The sequence below is a fragment of the Aquila chrysaetos genome, chromosome 18 (assembly GCF_900496995.4).
Source record: "Aquila chrysaetos chrysaetos chromosome 18, bAquChr1.4, whole genome shotgun sequence".
NCBI classification, from domain to species: Eukaryota; Metazoa; Chordata; class Aves; order Accipitriformes; family Accipitridae; genus Aquila; species Aquila chrysaetos.
In genome coordinates this window covers 12,537,546-12,556,815 of record NC_044021.1, presented here as the reverse complement: position 1 = coordinate 12,556,815, position 19,270 = coordinate 12,537,546, and the positions used below count along the sequence as shown (strand labels likewise).

General features: G+C 44.3%; 1 protein-coding gene across 1 annotated transcript in view; it reads right to left on the bottom strand.

The window, feature by feature from the left end:
• Window positions 1–9,354: 9,354 nt before the first annotated feature.
• CDH20 (cadherin 20) overlaps window positions 9,355–19,270 on the bottom strand; it is a 39,126-nt gene continuing 29,210 nt past the window's right edge. The window contains 3 exon segments of the mRNA XM_030042070.1: window positions 9,355–10,965; window positions 12,437–12,688; window positions 19,151–19,268. Coding sequence (XP_029897930.1) covers window positions 10,466–10,965; window positions 12,437–12,688; window positions 19,151–19,268 — 870 coding nt within the window. The 3' untranslated portion in view covers window positions 9,355–10,465.

Here is a 19,270-nt window from a genome sequence, read left to right as displayed (position 1 = left end):
AGCTTCCAGCTACAAAAGACTTCAGTTATAAACTCAGCTCATCCAAGCACCTTAAAAACGTCACCAGGCTCCACAAACACTACTGCAGCAGGTCAACCCCGATTGCTTGTTGCAGGGAAAGCGAAGCTTTTCCTGTTTTCAGAGCGGTGCCGTTGGAGCCGTTGTAGGGTCGGGGTGGACTTCATTAGCTATGTGGAGCAGGAGGGAAGTCAAAAGGGTCGAGGGGAGGCAGGAAGCTGGCATGTGCAATGGTGCAGTTGGCTCGCAAGAAGTTGCATTAGAGCCTGACCATACTGTGGCTCCTGATCCCTTGCCTCATTTTCAGCAAAGGGGGGGACGCTCCAGCTTTTATAATGTATTGATTAGCGGGAAAATAACGTGCGTGGTGATGCTGTCTGTAGGTTCTCTCTGTGAAACTTTCCAGCCAAAACTAGGTCAGGTTTAAAAGCCTAAAATGTGCACTGAAGCGCAAAGGCAGCGAGAGAGATGACTTGTTCCCAGTAATGATATTTTAAACAAAAGGAAAGAGCCGGCATTCTGTTTGTTTAATGGCTGCAAGATGATCGGATATTTCACTACAGCTGTGTTTTGCTTTTAGACGCTATCATAGTATTTACTTGCAGAGACAGGACAATGAGTTGCAGGCAGAAGCTGGCAGGGAGGATGCTCCAGCAAAAGTAGCTAAATAGCATAATTTTTCTTGTTATAATTCTGATACATTGCAGTAGCCATTATCTACGCACAAAATGAGACATGCTCCCTGGCCTTACAGGCAGAGTAGCTAAGGTGGAGATCATTATCTCTGTTTTGCGGACAGGGATCTGATACTAATAGAATAAATTACTTGTTACAAGTCTAAAGAAAGTTTACCACAGCTGTGTACAAAACCAGTGCCACGTTCTCACGTCTTCTCTTCAGTACAAACATCTTTTTTTTAAAAGACAGGTTGGCCAGCTTGTTTTTGCCACATGTCAGTTTGAGCAGCAGAGGTGGTGGTAATTGGTGCTGACAGCAGGTATATCCACCGGCAGTGGCAGGTCTCGCTCACCTCCTTTCTGGGCTGTACACCCTTGTGAAGCAGCGTTTGCAGCACTACAGGTACCCAGCCTGGCAATTTGGGTTCCTCTGAGATTTTACTCATCACTAGTGTCTCTCGCACTAATGTCCCAGTGAAACCTCTCTTCACCCCTGTTGGAGATGTGCAGTCAGAAGCCAGGATGCCCTCAGCAGTCCCCTGGGCACCTCTGGCCTACGTGGACACCTCCTGTGTGCCCAGCAGCTGATGGCCTGGGGAGGGAGAAACACTCCTCCAGGGGCAACTCTGCCTCTCCTGAGAAGGGTGTCTAAGGCAATATGGTTTTCTTGCTGCTTTGTCTCTATTGTCTATAGAAACAGCTTAGACATTTAATTTTTAGATCTGTTCTGCATTTTTCTGGAAAAATGGGATCTGCTGCATTATTGGTCTCAAATCCTGCCGGGCTATACCAAGACACTCAGCTGATTTTCTTTAGCAATAGTATTAACATGTAATACTCTCCAAGGGCTACTGATAACAGAGTCACCATACACATCAAGGATCCTGTGCTGCTTCAGTAATTCATATTTACTGTGTCCTTTGATGTTTTTGGAGAGAAGGTCTGACAAAGAAGCAAAATATTGTGACTACAGCTGATAAAGTGAGACAAAGGGAATGGATTAGGATCTGGCTTGCTACAGCATTTTGCTCAAGTCTGTTGTAGGTGGGCTTTAAGGCAGCCTGCATCACTACAATCTCTGAGTGCCTTCCAGTAGAGCGTTAAGAGATGCTACGAACATCTGCTACTTATGAGTCATCCTCCTTTTCCTCTTTTCCCAGAGCTAGAAGGGTATGTGCTTTTTGAAAAGAAATATGTGGCTTTATATCCTATCTAGCATGTGCCTGGGGCCCTAAAATGCTTAGCAGTCTGCTTAAATAAATCCTAAAACTCTTCACGTTGTTATGCTACTTTAGAGTGGGTAGCAAAGATGGTTATCCTTGTGGTATGTCGGGTGGAAAGCCACAGCACAGAAAGACCGTGAAAATTTGTCATACTCACATGTAGCATCAACATCAGAGTCAAAACCAGACCCCAAGTCTTGTCGTGCCTTGGTGTTGCTTGTTAGCAATGAGCTAGGAAAGCACATTTGGTGATATGTGGTTTATACAGGGTTATGGCTGTTCACCAAAGCATTGGTGGGAGATGCCTTGCTTTCTGTGAGCCCAAATATAAAAATATGATACTGGGATCATTGGGGAAGGCTTTCAGCCTTCCCTTCTCCTTCACCAGACATGTTGTCAGGGTGGCTGCTGCAGTGGTTTATACAGTCTAACTCCACCTGTGGGATGGAGCCATCTTCCTTACTGACAGTAGTTTCTCTTGCACCAATCTGCAAATGAAGTCAGGGCTGGGAAGGCACTGAGCCTAGCCCCCATCAAAGAATGCAGACAGAAAATGCTTGCTTTACTTGGTGTTGTTCTAAGCAAAGTCAACAGTTTACCACATCTTTGAATATGTTGTTCATTTATCAAGGAGATCCATGAGATGGCTGAAATTTTTCAGGGAAAATGAAGGAGGCTCAGTATCTTACAAATTGGTCAGTTTGGAGCTCTCACTGTGAGTGATGTTTCTAAAATGCTAACATCATCTCTAATTTCTCAAAATTACACATAATTTATGTTGTGGTTGTTCACTACTCTAACAGTTTAGGAAATACTTTACAATTAACTCTGGATGATAAGATTTAATAAGAGCTTTCACACATTTTTATCCTACTCATCTGTTTAGAGTTGTAAATGCAACATTGACTTTTGATTTCTTTACTGGTTGGACAGCTGGCTGAATAGTAATTGAGAGTTTCAAATATACAGGAATCATGAAATGAAGTTTCCCTGGATTAGTAGCAGAGATAATTTTCTGTTGTGGGACTATATTTCTCATTTAACCCATAGACAGGTTTATATTATCAGTAAAAAATAACTTTGCACCTGAGTTACAGCTCAAAATTCTATTGCCCACCTGCCACCTATGCCATAGGCATAATTTATGAAGTCATAAGAGGAAGTCTGCTTAGATCAACAGACTGTTGGGACAGATTACCTTTTCTACAATGATTTCCTGTGAAACCTTCATATTGTTTTTTAACTTCTCTCTGCTTCCATTTATTCCATTTATTTGTCTGTAAAAACCCCTATGACGATTTTGTACCAGATATGCGGGCCTGACTTAACTGAGGTTTGCAAAACACTTTGCAATCTCAGGACAAGAGCATACAAGCTATAGGCAAAATATGCATGTTTTTCCTTACTTTTAGTGGACATCCTGAATGCAAGACCATGGTCAGTAGGCACAAGATTGAGGCTGTTGGAAATACGTACCTCAGCTAGTTAGTTTTCTTTTTGAGAATGTGGCTCGAAACTGAAAGTAAACACGAGTTTTCTAAACCAAAAGGATGCTCCAAGGTTGGAAGAGTTCATAGGCAGGCTGGGGCTCCGTTTCTGTTACGATTAAAAGGTCACTTGTTTGCTTTGTACCTCTTTTTTTTCTACCTTTTCCATCTGTGATACCTATGACCTTACAGAATATTTGGTTGAGGTCCTTCAAAAAGAAATTGCCTTTCTGGACAGATTGTCTCCCTTTGGCTGCTCCAAGAAGAATCCATTGAAAAAGAAGACAAAATAAGCCCAGACAACCCACCCTGTGTTAGCACTACTGCTTTGGAGAAGAGCAGCTTTTCTCCTCTGTGCTTGGAAACACTTTTCCTGTATGTTCATGGTGATACATGTTATATCTCAGGAAGGCAACATGAAGGTTATGAGGCTGTAAAAATTCTCCTGTTCTGAACTACATTGCAGGCTATCCAGGGGCAAATGCCTCTACACCTGAAGGAAAAAGGGGATTCTTGTGGTTTCTGATTTCTCCATCATAACTGATTTGAATGATGACCAGGTTAAGGCAGTCTTGGGCACTTAGAGACCCACTGGGGACCAGCAGTGGCTCTGATGCTCTGCAGTGATCATGGCAGTGAAACCTCTTCCCATTGTAAAGGGGTAACAAGAGGTGCAGAGAGGTTTTGCTGTACCTATAAGAGTGACAGCAAGGAGAGTGGGAGCAAGAGGGGAGGACAGGTTCCCTTGGCCGTGGGTTATCTCCACTACTGGTTTCAAGACGATCTCTCTTTCCCTTCCATTGTCTTTCCCATCTGGGAGGGGTGGCCCTTGTGCTGAAGGGCTGGTGTCAGTGGAGCCCAAGAGGATTAAGCTGTGCTGGGAGGAACAGGGCATTGCACACTGCTCCAGGCTCTCTGCATGCTCCAAACAGCATCCAAATGACGTTTTCCAGATTTTTCTTTTTCTAGACATGGTGAAAAAGGCAAAATCTCCTATTCAAACCACGTTTGCTTGGCAGGATGAACGCCTGGAAATAGTGAGCCTTTAACTAGGGGTTCAGCTTCCCAAGTCCCGTGGTAAGTCTGGGAACCTTCACCCTTCCCACAAAACAGGAACAAAATCTGACCCCCCATTATGACAGACATTGTCATTATTATTATTATTATTTTGTTATATGGCATGGCAAGCACTTCTGCCTCTAGTATTAAATGTTGTAGCTCATGCACCTTTGAGAAAAAATTATAAGGTCAGTCATTGTGTGACTGGCCTATAGATATTAAGATGCTAGTTTGAAAATTCATATTCCCCAAGAGGCCCATTCCTTAATTCTGGGCTTAATAACAACTGAGGTCTGAAACACACAGTGTACTGTCTCCTGCATCAGCTCCTAAAAAAAAACCCACATGATTTTTTAAAGTCATTGTAAAGTGTCACTGTTCCACTTCGTCCACCATGTTACTCTAATGTCTCTTGGGAAATACAGTATCAGCATTGCACTGCTGCTTCTGCTCAGAGCCGGTGATGCAGGTGGCCTGATTTGCCACCTCTGAGGCCAAGAGTAAAATATCTTGCATGCCATTGGGGACAGGATCTTTAGAAGGTTGGTATAGGAAAGCAAAACTGAAAATCTGTCCCTAAAGCCTAGGTTTGGCAGTGAGACTCCCCAGCCCCTATTGCTTTCCTTGGATCATGGCTCTGACTCCACCTCAAGTTCACTGCTGTCCTTGCTAATTTTCCTCTGGCTGTTTAAAGAGGATGCACTGCTACAGATTATTACTGCATTACAGTCCAAATGAGAGGCAAATCACTGACCTCTATGCATGAGAACGAATCCCTTAGGTGATACAGCTGTTTTGTAGCTGTGGCTTTCTTGGAGCACTCTTATGGCATATGCATTGCCCTGAGAGATACAGTGCACTACTGAGTGAAAGGCAGCTCCTCCTCTTCTGAGTGCTGCAGGTCTCAGTAGGCACAATTTAGGATGTCTTGGACAGACCCACTCCCTGTTTACACCAGCTGCATGTGAAGAGAATACATTAAGGCCTGTTTCTTGAGCAGGATGCAATGGGCTGCCTCACATTCTGCCAGACAGGAGGAGGGAGAGCAGCAACATATTTAGCTTGCAACAGTATGGATTTCCTCACATGCCACCCTCATTTGTTACTGAACACACCTTCTCTCCTGGGGAGCAGCAGCCTCTCCTGGGTTTGGTCTAGCTGACAGCTAAGCTAGCATAAACCAAGTGATCACATCTGACAGCACCTTAGTAATAAGACCCTGGCAGCACAAAGGCAAAAGCAACTGAATCTCCTCAACTTTGAATTTGTCTATGTCAGAACTTTTCTGGAGTCTGTCAGGCATCATTTGTGCCTCTTTTGTGTGCCTCATTTCTCTTACTCATGGCCAGGAGGTAAGATGTGGTGCATATGCAGGGCAGGCCTCTGGGACCCATCTGTCCCTCTGGATTGATGGCTCCTGGGGGCTATGGTCAGGCAGCAGGCAATGAAGCAGGTTCTAGTTTGCACTATATGACAGTTGCACAAAGCAAAACCCAAGTAGAGGCTAGTAAATCATATTTCAAGGTGACCAAAATATAACTTTTGGGTCCCCCAAGGATCTCTGTCACTATTGGTTTTAATGAATTGTCTAAAAGGGGATTGTAGGCAGCAAATGTGACGGTGGCATAAAATGATTAAGAGCAATAAAAGCTGGAGGAGAAATGACAAAATCAAGAGGGACCTAATAAAGCTGGATAAATGGGCAATGCAGCAGCAAATGAAACGCAGCGTTGCAAGAAAATTTATGCCAGAAAGAATGATGTTAACTCTTTTTATGTATTCTTGAGTTCTGCATTTTGCTCTGAAGAGATCTGGGCTCTTGACAGACAGCTTAAAGTGCTACTCAGTGCCTAGACATGATGACCAATGCAGTATAAGAGATGGCAGGTCATGCAATCTACCTAGAGAAGACACAGGTGGGTGGTAGGGAAGGGAAAAGGAAAACATCAGAGACTGTAGTGTTTGCCCATGGTCACTCATAAAACCAAATGTAGAGCAGGGGGCTTAAGAACGTCATGCCTAGGGCCAGACTGAACCACATGGATAAATCCCCAGAGGCCAGGCCATTAACTGAGAGAGAAGCACCTCCAGAGGGCCATAGCATCATACAGATGGCCAAGACAGGGGGAATGAATCACTCTTTGTCTAGCTCTGTTAGAGAGAGAGCGCTTAGATGGGTTGCTTAGGCCATATGCTCAATTTTTAAGTGGCTGGAATTAGTCAAATGACTTATACCCTCTGTTATTTTTTCCTCTGAACCATTTATTTTCAGCCACAGCTGAGTCTAGGGCGTTGTTCCTGGATGGTAAGTCCTTTTGTTTTTTTCCTGAGAACTGGCAGCTGTGGGAAAAAAGATGTCATCAAAGGAACAAAATTAAATGAATAGTGATAAAAGCTCTATGCACTCAGACCAGCCTTGGAGCACAGGCGGACTGGGGACACTGGTGAGGCCATACGGGATCTTGTCCTGGCCCTCTGACATTTCTGCCCTTACAGCAGGGCAGTGGGTAGAGTGTGGGTCCCATGCAAGACTAGGGCTGTCACTGAGGTGTCTGCTGGTGTGGTGAAGTCCAGTCCCTCCACCATGGCAGGCTGAACTCACTGGCTGTAAACCACTAGCAGGTTTTATGTAGTGCTGCAAATGCTCATGAACTGCCAGGCCTGGCCTTGAGGAGCCCCAGGGTAGGAGACTGAGGACCTGCATGATCAGCAAGTTTGTTTCACTCCCAGCCTGTGGCACCATATGTTTCCTTTGGGCTTAGAGTCTTCTCCCCTCTTCTACTTCGGGACAGGCCTGCTGAGCCCTGATGTGTCCATAAATGGATCCTTTTTTATACCTCATCAGTAAAACCAGAGCGTTCTTCAGTTTTGTTTGTGGGAGGGTGATAGATGCAAGTGTTGGTTGTTTGCTTAGAGATTTCACAGACTGCAAAAACACTGTCACCTCTTCCATAAAATGGAAAAAAAAAGCTGGGGTGCCAAGTGCTTACTAAACACCAGCTGCGAAGTGTCACAGCACCAAGCTGTCCAGCTATTGACTGTGCTCACAAGCTGAGGCAAACCTGAGGATAATCAAATAGCCTAACGGTGACATGCAGCTTAGGAAGGTGGGTTCAGAGCCTGCTCTCCCTGCAGGCTCCCCTGTGGTGCGAGTCCAAGCACCTAACGAGAGTGCTGTTGGTCCTTCCCTACCAGGTGATACACAACTGGGGAAGATGGTCTCAGCGGCTGCATAGCCTGTCTTGCAGAGGCCACTGCTGGGGGCTTCTGCAGAGTGAAACTAGACCTTGGAGCAGCTTGTCCTGGGAAAACCCTTGGTAAATGCAGTAGGTATCTTCAAGTTGAAGGCAATATGATGCTGGACTGCATTTCTGCTCCCCTTCCTCCCACTCTGCCTACAATGGGAGAAGTAAACCATTGCGGTATCAGGACATGAGGAACTATCCAGAGGCTCTTTGTTACTGTAGACTGTGACTAAAAGGAGAGACAGTAATGGTCTGAAAATATCAAACAGTAGCTCTGCAGAGGGACAAAGTAATCTATGGGCATTGCAGGCTTGTATGGCAGCAAGGGATACTTGCCTTATACTTGCCAGGGAAGGCTTTCAGCGCTGAATATATTGATGCAGTGGAAGATTGCCTAGAAAGGTTACAGAGCCTTAACAGTTGAGGGTTTTAAGAGTAAACAGGCTTCTGCTTAAAATGTATAAAACTGAGGATTAATTCAGACAGGGAAGTAGTGGAATAGATGTCCTCTCTATCTTCTTTCCTGCCCTATGCTCTGTGATTGCTGTTGCGTCAGGAGGTGAGGAAGCTCTCAGAAGTCTCTCAACAGCAGTTTTGCTTCTTGTGTACCACTTCCTTGATCATGGTGGTTGCAGTTCTTTTTCTAGTGTTATAAAATCAATATGATATGTGGGGGTAAGTGCTACAGGATGAGTAAAAGAATCATTATTACATAGTTTTCAGTGCTCTTTCTGCAATGGTGTAAGGCAGGTTCAGGTAATAAGCAGAACCCATGGCATATCATGTTTGTGAAGGCACAGATTTTCATCACATCAGATGAACAAATGTTTGAGAAGTCACTAAAACTTTTTTTTCTTTGCTGGCTGCCTGGCTCTCCAGGGGTGCATGACTTTGTATGAGTCTGTGGAAACAATGGTCCTGTCTTAAATTGGTACAGCCTAAGATTAGGCAAAGTAGAGACAGCAGTGTTTTGTGCACACCTGCAACAGAAACTGAGCACAGTGCGCACATGGTAAAAGTGTGGTAACTGGGTGGTTGTGTCTGCACATCTATTTTCTGGGCAATTTGAGATGGGGAGAGTCCTTAGCTAGAAAGAAACCTGAAAATGCCATTACAGACTGTTCTGCTTTCAGAAGCCTTTTGCCACCTTCCATGAAACTTGTGTTAGTGTAATTTCCCTGGCCCTTCCCATTTACACATCAAACAAGATAAGATCCAGGCTCAAAACTTTGATTGCAGAGTAAGAATGACCATAAATGGATATTGCATGTTATAGTCTGTCATGTCTCTGAAGGCATGAGATTTTGTCAGGGCTGTGTAACTGGTTTCCAAGCTTCTCAATGCCCCAGCCATAAAGTTTCAAAAAAATCAGCCAAGACTTTCTTTTGACTTCAGCATGGTTGGAATAGAAAAGTAACTAGTCTGGTGGGCTGCACCTGGGCTGATTCATTGCTAAGGAATATGTCCAAGTGAACAACGATAAAAGAAGCAGACAATCTGTTTGAACCTGCAAAGTGAAGGCTTGTCTCCCTGACACAATGCTCATGAACTATTTTTTCTTGATGCTTAAGGCATGTAAAGCCACAGATAACCACTAACTGCTGTGTGCAAAGCAGTCAATAAATTGCCATCAGACTTTCCCTTCTGTTTAACTTTTATTAAAAGAGGTGCTAAGGTACTGTACTGTATGCAGTACATCATATTTATTACCAAAATTAACAAATATACAAAACTTATACATGTAATTTTCTTACATCCATTTATTGGTCTATAATACTGCATTTGTTCAAGTAGGTTATCTACAGTATGTAAACATCCCTTGGATTGACCTCACACAGATTAGGAAAGCCCATCTAACCCATGTAGTTACCAAATATAGCTTTTTCTTTTTTTTAAATTTATTTGGCTTTCATTGGTAGAATCTAATCTTCACATTTGGCACATGGAAGAGACATCTACAGTGCAAAAGAGGCAGATTTTCTGGTTTTGTTCTGAGCAGTTTAGTGGAGTCATGGTTTTAAAGAGCCGAGAATAAATTTACACAAACTTGATAGGAGACAGATTAGTGTTAACGCCAATGACTCATAGATCAGCCATTAAACTAGAGCAGAAATTCAAAGCCTCTTCCCCAGCCCTCTCAGCCAGGTGGAAAAAAAACCCTCAGCCTTGTTTCTAAAGGATTAAAAAAGGACTCTGTTAGCAACAGAGAGAGGAGGTTTAGTTTACAAAGAGCTCTCTGAGTTTCCAGTTTCAATTTTCTGCTTTGTGGGAATTTTTTTTTTCTCTCTTGTTAGCAAGCAATTGTTTTTCCTTTTTAATGGGGAGAAAATAATCGGCGGGGAACAACTTTTCTGTGCTGGCCATTTTTCAGTGAGTCGGAGATTACAGTTGGAGTTTACAGATCTTTGAACCCAGACGTATAGAGCTCAGTAAGCTGCCGTGTACAAGGGAGCGAGAAAGGGAGAGAGAGAAAGAGAGTAATGTCATTATATTCCAGGCGTGGAGCTTTCCAATTTTGCTGTAAAAACCAGGAAAAAAACTTCCTTCTGCTTCTCACTGTTTCAAAAACGTGACTTAATGTAACTGAGTAAAGCTGATCCAGAGAGACCTTCATTCGCACCCTTCTTCCCATTCTCATCCAAGCACCGTATTGCTATTTTTTAGGAGGCCTCACCCATGTCCTTGGAAGCGTCTGATGAGAATGGACCTAACTGGACACTGTTTCACATGGAAAACCCTATGCCATTCCTTGTCCATTACCACAGAGCCCCGCTGCTGTCCGTGGCGCCGTACATCTCGGCCAGCTTTTTGAAGCGCGGCCCCCAGTCCGTCAGGTAGTCGTAGCTCTGGTCTGAGTCTGTCGTCACCGACTGTAGGGAGCTGAGCGACTCCGCCACCGAGCCATTCCCTTCAAACATGTACGTCTGGAGGGAGTCAAAGGGAGGTGCCCACAGGTCCATGTCAGCTTCATACAGCTTGGCGAGCACGTAGTTGTGGACGTTGTTGTCCATGACGCACGCCTGAGGCACGTATCGGGAGAGGCTCTCTATTTCAGGGAGCATGTCCTGCCGGTTTTTCACCACCAGCTGGGCCTCCCGTGGGTTCCACATGGCAGCGATATCGAAGGCCTCCGTGTCCTGCTCCCCGCCGCCCTCGTCGTCGTACCTGACGATGTTCTCGTGGATGTTCTCCTCCTCGTCGATGATGTATGGCTGCTTCCGCTGGCGCCGCATGGAGAGGATGAGGAGCACCAGCACTGCAGGAGGCAACCGAGACACGGGGCCATCAGCAAGGGGGCAGATCTTGCAAGGGCTTCAGATTCTCTGCTGCCCTCTTTTCCCCTTGGTGAGCCCAGCCAGCCCCTTGGATTTAAAGAGCTGTGGTGTTTGCAGGTAGAGGTGTGTAGAAATCCCCCACCCCCCAGTCAAAATTAGTAGCTTGAGGTCCTGCTAATCTGTCCCTTTTCTCACCTTAATTCTTAACTCTTGGTGACACTTAGGACATGTATATCCAGCGGTGCTTGCAATGCACTATAGCGATACTTGAGCTACTTCCAAGCTAGCCAGATCAGTTATCAGTCACAGTTTATCTATCTGCAGCGGCGCCCAGCTCCATAGAGATATTTTTTTCCTGCTGTGTAACTGGGTTTTGCAGCCTGCTTTGGGGATGCCTCTTGGGCTGGGTGCTGCATATGACATAGATGGATGCTGCTAAGACACCATGGTGATATGTCTGCCTACACAGCAAAATGCAGAGCTAGCCCCTTAGTCTGCTCCAAAGCATTTTTTTGTTTATCTGCAAGCCTCCTGCAGTGCTGTAGGGCTGGCGCTCCTCATCCTCTCCATGCTGCTTAGTATGGGGAGAAGTTGTCATACAGGCACCAGAGCCCTTTACTATTGAAAACGTGCCATCACCTGGTGACTGTATTTCCAGGGCTAGAACTCAGCATAGGTTTTGAATGCTGAAATTTTGAACTGAGGTGTCTAGGCTCTTTTGAAGAGCCAGAATTGAGGCACTTTTAAAGAATTTTTCCTGTATCTTACTCCACTGCTCCTCAAACTGGGTCCCCTGAAATTTCAGGGAATGTGTGTTTTGAACTAGTATCTCATGACTCAAGAGAGTAAATGAGGGAACTGAAGTTCTTTTGATACCAATAGCTAACAGGGGACATAGATGGTCTGGGTAAGTAAAGGATGAAATTTATTTGTGGAGACAGAACACATGCAAGATGCTCGGCTCCTTTACAGCAGCACAGGCACCATTTAAAGGTAGTGTCTCAAGGACAAAGGAGGGAGGTGAGGATATCTCCTGCCAAAAGACAAGAGGTGGAACTGGGCTTACCACTCCTGTTTCCTGTGGGACCATATGGTCAGAAACTGCTGAAGATGAGAAAGTAACCTCTCCCCTGCTGCAGCTCTCAGTACTTCCTCCTCGCATACCCCTTCCAGGAAAACAGGGCCATACCAGACACCCTGGCACTTTAGGCATCTGGAAGAAATATTTGCAGGCCATAGTTTTCCCTCATTCCTACACCATGGAGTCTGAAGCCATATGCAGCTGACTACACCACCTAGTCCTTGATTTGGCCCCTTAAGTACGTGTGTGTCTACATATAATATATACATATACATAGATGTGTGTGTGTGTCCTTCACCTTTCGTGGATCAGCAGCCCCCTGGCCAGAACTGAAGAGTTTGTCCCCTCTCAAGAAGCAGCCAAGGGTTTACCTAGCAGGACAAAGATGCAGGCGAGGATCGCAATGAGTGCTCCTCTGCTCAGGCTGACAGGGAGGACGTAGGTTTCTGCGTTGCAGGACATCACCATGCCGTCATCATCGCAGCTGCACACGTGCACAGTCAGTGTGCCCGTGCTGCTCAGCACGGGGCGGCCGTTGTCGCTGATCAGGATGGGGAGGTAAAAGGTGTTCTGCTCATGTTGTCTGAAGCCAGAGCGCCTTGTCAAAATCCATGCCGTATTGTCTAAGAGTAGAAAATAAATGGAGAGAAGAGCTTATATGCGGAGCAAATACATTCAGCAGAGAAGGAAGGTTAAAAGAATCAGCCCTAGACCCACATCCATTTGTCTTCTCTCTTTTTTTCTTTGGTTTTTATCAGTTTGTCACTAATCAGCATTTTGCCACTGCCTCCCCTATTCCAGTAGCTTCTCAGGCCATAGCTCCAAACCTGCAAGGCATACACACCTTAGGAGTTGCCTTTATCCCTTCTGACATAAAGTGCCCAGAGCAAACTCACAGCCTTCAGATTTAGCTAAAAGAGCTTTCAGAAGGCAAGACAGAAATAAGCAGTTGAAGGCAACTTGTTGTCCCTGTTTGTTCATGCTCAGCAGCTTTTCTAGACCTCACTCTCAAGCACTGCCACCATTTTGAAGATGCTGGTGTATAATCCCTGTGGACATGTTAAGGTACTCTTTATGTTTTTTGATACATGGCATGGTCATCTACTTGAGGCAATGAGAAGACAAAGGAAAAAAATACAGCTTGCTATCCTAAACCAGCAGCAAGTTGAAAATTTGCAACTAAACATTTCTCAGTGAAATACATGCAATTTCATTGGCACTTTTGCCATTGAAAAAAGTCAGAATGCTTTATGTCATCATTGTCAGAATTATTCTGCTTTGATTTGACCATTCTGCTTCATTTATCGTGACCGCCTGTTTTTTATAAGAACTTAAATCAAAAGGAATCAAAATGATGCTGCTGAAACAAAATAGTAAGAGAGTGATCTAACAGCCAGTTGCTGTTGGTCATTTCAAGGGAAATTCCTACCTTTGGGGTCTTTTCCTTCCATATTCAGCATGTTTTTTCAAATGACAGAATTGCCCAGTGGCATTTGAATTCCTGTCTACCCCCTCCCTCAAATTCCTCTGACTGTGTGCCAAGTTTCCTAATCAGAAAGAAATTTGATTCAGGAATTTGTTCTTTGTTCTTATCTCAGGAATGCTAAGGCAAAATCTTTGGACACCAGTGATGATTTTGTCTGTGCTGACTTTCAAGCTTTTTGGCCTCAGAGACTTCTGGAAAGCGCAAGACTGAGTGTCTCCAATGTGATCTGGGCCTCCAGGGAATCTAAAGGAACCTGCAGGAAAATTTGCCCTTCTTGCAAACATGTCTGCAAATCTTGGGCCAGCAAAGATAAATGGGGAACACAGGTACTTTTTCTCTTTGGCAGACCTACAAGCCCTGACCCCGTGCAGTGATGCTGTGGGATTCTTGGGAGCTGAGCTTCATGCAGTTTCTTTTATTACTTGACTTTGTTTCCTGTTCCCTTGGTTCAAAGGAGGTCACAGTCTGGCCATCTGCATCTCCAGGTTGTTACTGGTGTGCATTTGCTACGCCTGGAAATGCAGGATGCCGATCAGCTACTCCCAGGTGGATTGGCACAATGGGACTGCTACCTGGAAACAGCAAGAAACCTGCTGATCACAAGTAGACTGTGAAAACCACAAAATATCAACAAGGGATTGTTCCATTTCATTATTATTTTCCTGTCAATTCACTGCTAAAATTTAAATCTTGGGTGATTTTCTTCAGTGCAGAGACTCAGGTTGCATGCAGATAAATCAGCTGTATCGTCTGTTGTAGTCTGAACATCAGAAATGATTTGATGGCTTTTAGGAGTGAAATCAGAGAATTATATACAGCCAGCTATGGAATATATGCAAACTCAAACTAGACTTGCTAGACTTGCCTGCTAGACTGAAATTGTGCTCCAAGTTCCATACTTTGTGCTGCAAATCTTATGGCATCAGACAGTACTGGCACACATAAGTATTGAGACGTTGGGCTCCACAGTTCATGAGATTAGTTTGAATTTGTGACGTGTTTTTAAAAGGAATCTCAGGGTCTTTTATTTCTTGCATGTCAATGACATTTCAAGCTTTTACTCTGAAAGCGTAAAATCCTGAAGTGTGCGTGCATGTCTGTATGTGAATATATACTGAAATTGTAGTGTCTTGTTAAATCACATGATCCCAAGAGCTGGAGCTTTGAGGAAAAACCACCAGGTGCAAGATGAAATCCCCAAAGTTGCTTAAAACTGATTATGTGTCAGTGTTTACTGATTTCACCAGCCTTTGATATGCCCCGCAGCACTGAGTGTGTGCAGTGGGTCTGGACAGATGTAGATAATTTTCAGGAACGTGTCCCAAAACCGAGCAGAGAGCAGCACCCTGTGGCTCCCATGGCTCCTGGGCAAGGGGTGTGCTGCTGACAGGAGCCCTCGCCTCTTGCAAACCTCCCCCTCCTCTCTCCTGGGGCACACGCAAGTGCTTTCTCTCCCTTGGTCTGTTTATGTGCCCTCTGGTATGTGGTCCCCAGCTATTAATTCCACATCTTTTCATCACTGGGCCTGGTTTAGCATGAGAAAAAGCAGCCCAAAGGGCAGAACGTGGCAAAGTGCCTGCATTTATGCTGTGTCAATGGAAATGTCTGAGTCATCTTAACAGTGTAGTAATTTGGTTGCATTTCTCTTTCTTGGGTGAAAGACTCACTCTCTTTAAACTGACTTACAACAGAAGTCACAAATTCTATTCGGGTGATAGCAAACCTTCATTTTATGTAAAATTGCTCTTTGTGAGGGAAAAAGACTTCATTATTCTGAGCTGGTCATATGTTGCTTGTAAAAGAAGTCACAAGCAGTGTACCTGACTGAAGCTGTGCAAAATCAGCTAGTGAGAGATCTCAAGTGTTTTTTAACCATAATTCTTTTTTTCAGACCAAACCCACTTTTCTATAATCAAGTATTGAAAGATATATATGTATATATATATTTTTGCTGTGATGTGCTGACCATATCACCCAGGTCTTAAATGTTCTTGGTGATAAAATTCTCCTGGTGACTCTTGGCATTACATTTTGGCCCTTTTGTTTTGTTTTGCTTAGTACTAGGCAGGCATCCAAATCATCCCTAAAGAATCGCTCTACCTGTTACTCTGCAACTGCAATACATTGGTGCCAAAGCTTGTGGTGTGACTCATCAAAAGCCAATGTGATTTGACGTGCTACTGCAGTGCGAAGGACATGCTGGAATGTGATGCCGCATGGCAGAAACCGGAATACACAATTTTCTTCCAAATTTGGTATCTGCTAAGCCCCAGCCATCAAGAGAATAGGGCTTGTGAGGACATGAAAACCCCATTATATTAAAAAAAAAAAAACCAAGCATGATAAGAATACACAATATTTTTGCATCACAGCTTCCAACACAGTGTCTTTGGCTCACAGAGGGCTGGATGGTAGCACTTAGGTACAACGCTGGGCAGAGATACTGAAGATTGCAGGATGGTGGGTCCCACACCTGTGTGATCAGCAGGAGGTGAAAAATGTACTTCCCGCAGGCATGCAGGCTGGTGTCTTCATGTGGTTGTGAGAGCAAGCCATGGAGCATCTCCTTCCTGCAGTTTTCTGCCCCACTGGAAGTGATGTACCTCCGTGGAGAGGTCAGGGGAATTAACCACTGTGTAGATCCAAACCCTGAGATGAGAGCTAACCACGTTCTTCTCACAAGAAGGGCTTGGTGTCTTTCTGTATGCATCTGTACAAGAACTGGGGATGATTAGCCCAGAAATTCTGTTAGTTTTTAAAAACTAATTGTAGTAATTATGAATAGTTAGGAATAATATAGAGAAATATTTCACCAGGAGTGGGAGAAAGAGCACAAGGAAGCAGGCATTACAGACACCACCGGCTTGAGGAAGGGGTCACATTTTTTCTTGGGGATTTTCAGCACACTGCTTTTGCATTCTGCCAAAGTGTGAGGTAGACCACAGTTTTAGGGAAGGAAGAAATAGCTAAAAATTTTCCTAGGACAAACTCAAATGCAATGGGGAGGACTGCCAGAAGTTTCCAATGATGGGCCTGGCAGCGGTATGACACTGATGCTTGCACCCGTTAAAATGGCTGCTCTCTTCATTAGTTCCTGGTACCCAAAGACAGAGGGCAGCAGTTAAGGGTCAGCAGAAGATCAGCTCAGAGTTTAATCTGGAAATGCATTAAACTTATTTCATTGTTCATCCCCTTCTTACAGCAAGCCTCTTCTGCCAACTTTTTCTCAGCATAATCTGACCTGGAATTAGAAGCTGGGGAAGATGGCTTGCCAATGCCCTACTTCAGTAACGGAAGAGATGGGAGACCCCAGTTCGGTTCCCTGCTTTATCACATATATCCGCTACGGCCTTCGGAAGACATTTAGGCCCAGATCTTTGCAGATACTTACATGTCTACCTGCCACTGATTTTCCTGAACTCAAAGGGAGCCAGGCGTGTAAGTAGCTTAATTTCTCCTTGTCCCGGATTCCCGTCTATAAAGTGGAGAACAATAGGATTTCTCTGTCTGCCAGAGATATGTGGAGAATGAATAGACTGAAGAAGTTCTCAGAGACTAAAATGACAAGGGCCAAAGAAATATGTAAAACAGCTCATCAGAATGCAAACTGTGATCTATCTGTTGCTCGGTATAAATCAAGGTTTTAATTGTTGCCAGGAAGGCTGCATGTCTTGCACTTTCTCTTACTGCTATATTGGACAACCAAGTAATCAGCACAATTGCTAATCTTAATAGCACCTTCCCACAGCCTGGGAAGTGTTGCTGTCTCGTGTTTACGTGCACAGGCTGTGACTAGCAAGGTGGGTTCTGTCTCTTGTCTTGCCACCCTGTGACATAGAGTATAGCTACCCGCTCTGTGACTAAGCCATATAATTTATATAGTCCTTAGTGGTCCCTAGATGAAAATATAAATTATTTTTAGTGAAATGATTACTGCACTCTAAATTGCTGAGGCAGTAAATTAATCCTTAATGTGTATATTTCAAGTAGTCAGTGGTTTGATACTTAACATTTTTATTTCAAATTTGTAACCAATGCTACCCTAAGCTTCTTGTGATATATATCTCTGGAAAACTGGTATTTTACAGAGAGCAGGAGGCATTCAGTCACTGCTGTCACTATAAATTATCGCAAGTATGGCCTTAGACAGAAAAAGTGCATCTGATGCTGGGAATTTTGTGAGTTTCTTTTTTTAGAACAATGCCTTGAGGATGAAATGAGCCTAGTTTGCCAAATGTTTTAGCAATAGTTGTGTTTTATTTGTTCATTTATTTTGGCAATATATATTCAAAAATAAAAAAGAGGGAGACAATGGGAGAGAGAAGGGGATAACAATGCAAGAAATTGTGTGGGGAGGCTTCAGGGACACTGAAGAGAAAAACAATAGACACAATAGAAAAAAGTTGCTTTTGGAATGAAAAAGCATTAGCATGCTGTGGAGGAGGGCTCCAGACTCTGCAAGTAGCATGTTTTAAGACATATTTGGTTAGTGAAGGCAGGGGCTTCTTTATTAGTCTCCATGTTGCTCTTTCATATGCCTCCAGAGGGACAGACAGGGGCTTATGGAAGTAAGTGTGACAAGGAAGCATGTATGGGAGCAGGGACAGGCACTCTGCTTGGGGACTGGCCACGGATGCTGCAGGTGGCCAGTCTTTCTCCCCATTTATTCTGGAATCGCATGCTGATATGGGGTACTTTACAGAATAAACTCCTACTGAAATCCAGCCCCTTCATACTGACTTTCAAAGCTCTGCACTAGGTCACTCAAGGTTGTCCCTCTTTCCTGATGAAGGCTGGTGTGGACCTGACCTCAGCACAGTTGTCTGCCTGTGGCGATCCTCTATCATCAGCAGCAGTCATGCGAAGGCCTGCCACAGCAGGGCTTTTCTGCAGGCTCCAGAACCACCAAAGCTTCTCGAAAAGAAGAAAATTCCACTGGTTAGGATACTCAAATGCCAGTGCTTTGCCATGAGTCTTCCCACTGGTGTTTCAGTTTCTGCTTAGCACAGCTTACACAGACTTTTAGCTGTACACCAAGTTACCCCCCTAAGGCTCTGCATCTCCTCCCTACCTCCCTCTCTTTCCTAGGGAAACAAGGATATATGCAAAGAGGAAGAAGAAAAGTGCTTGGGGGAAAAGACTGGAACAGTACAAGAACCTTCTCTTTCTGTGCCTGGGAGAAAACATGAAGAGTACAAAAAAAAGAGCAATGTAATTCCCTTCAGATTTGTCTCCTAGTTCCAGTTGCTATCCTATCCTACCTTTAAGCATCTCCTTTTGAACGAATGCAATTTCCACTCCGGTAATCCGAGATGCCTGCAGCCTGACCAAAAGACCTGAATTTGCACAAAACACTGGCACATTTCCTCGAAGAAGAAAAAGGGGCCTATTGCTAGAGAATATTTATAGAGAGGAAAATATCATATAACCTTCAAGTGTATTAAGTAATATGTCATTTTATCACTGCCTTTAAGGAGCAGGTGTCACTTGCTATTATTTGAAATGGCAGTCTTATCACACACTGTAAGACACAGCCTCTCAAGTCCAACTCAGGCATTGGAAATTAGAGTAGCTAACTGTCTGTGTCCACTCTGATTACCTTGATTGTCCCTTAGAGTAAAGTTGGGGTTGTTGGCTGCCTCCGGAGCCAAGCTGTAGTAGAAGTGCTGACCCTCCTGTGGGTCATCCTTGTCAATGGCGCTCACTGTCTGGATCAGCT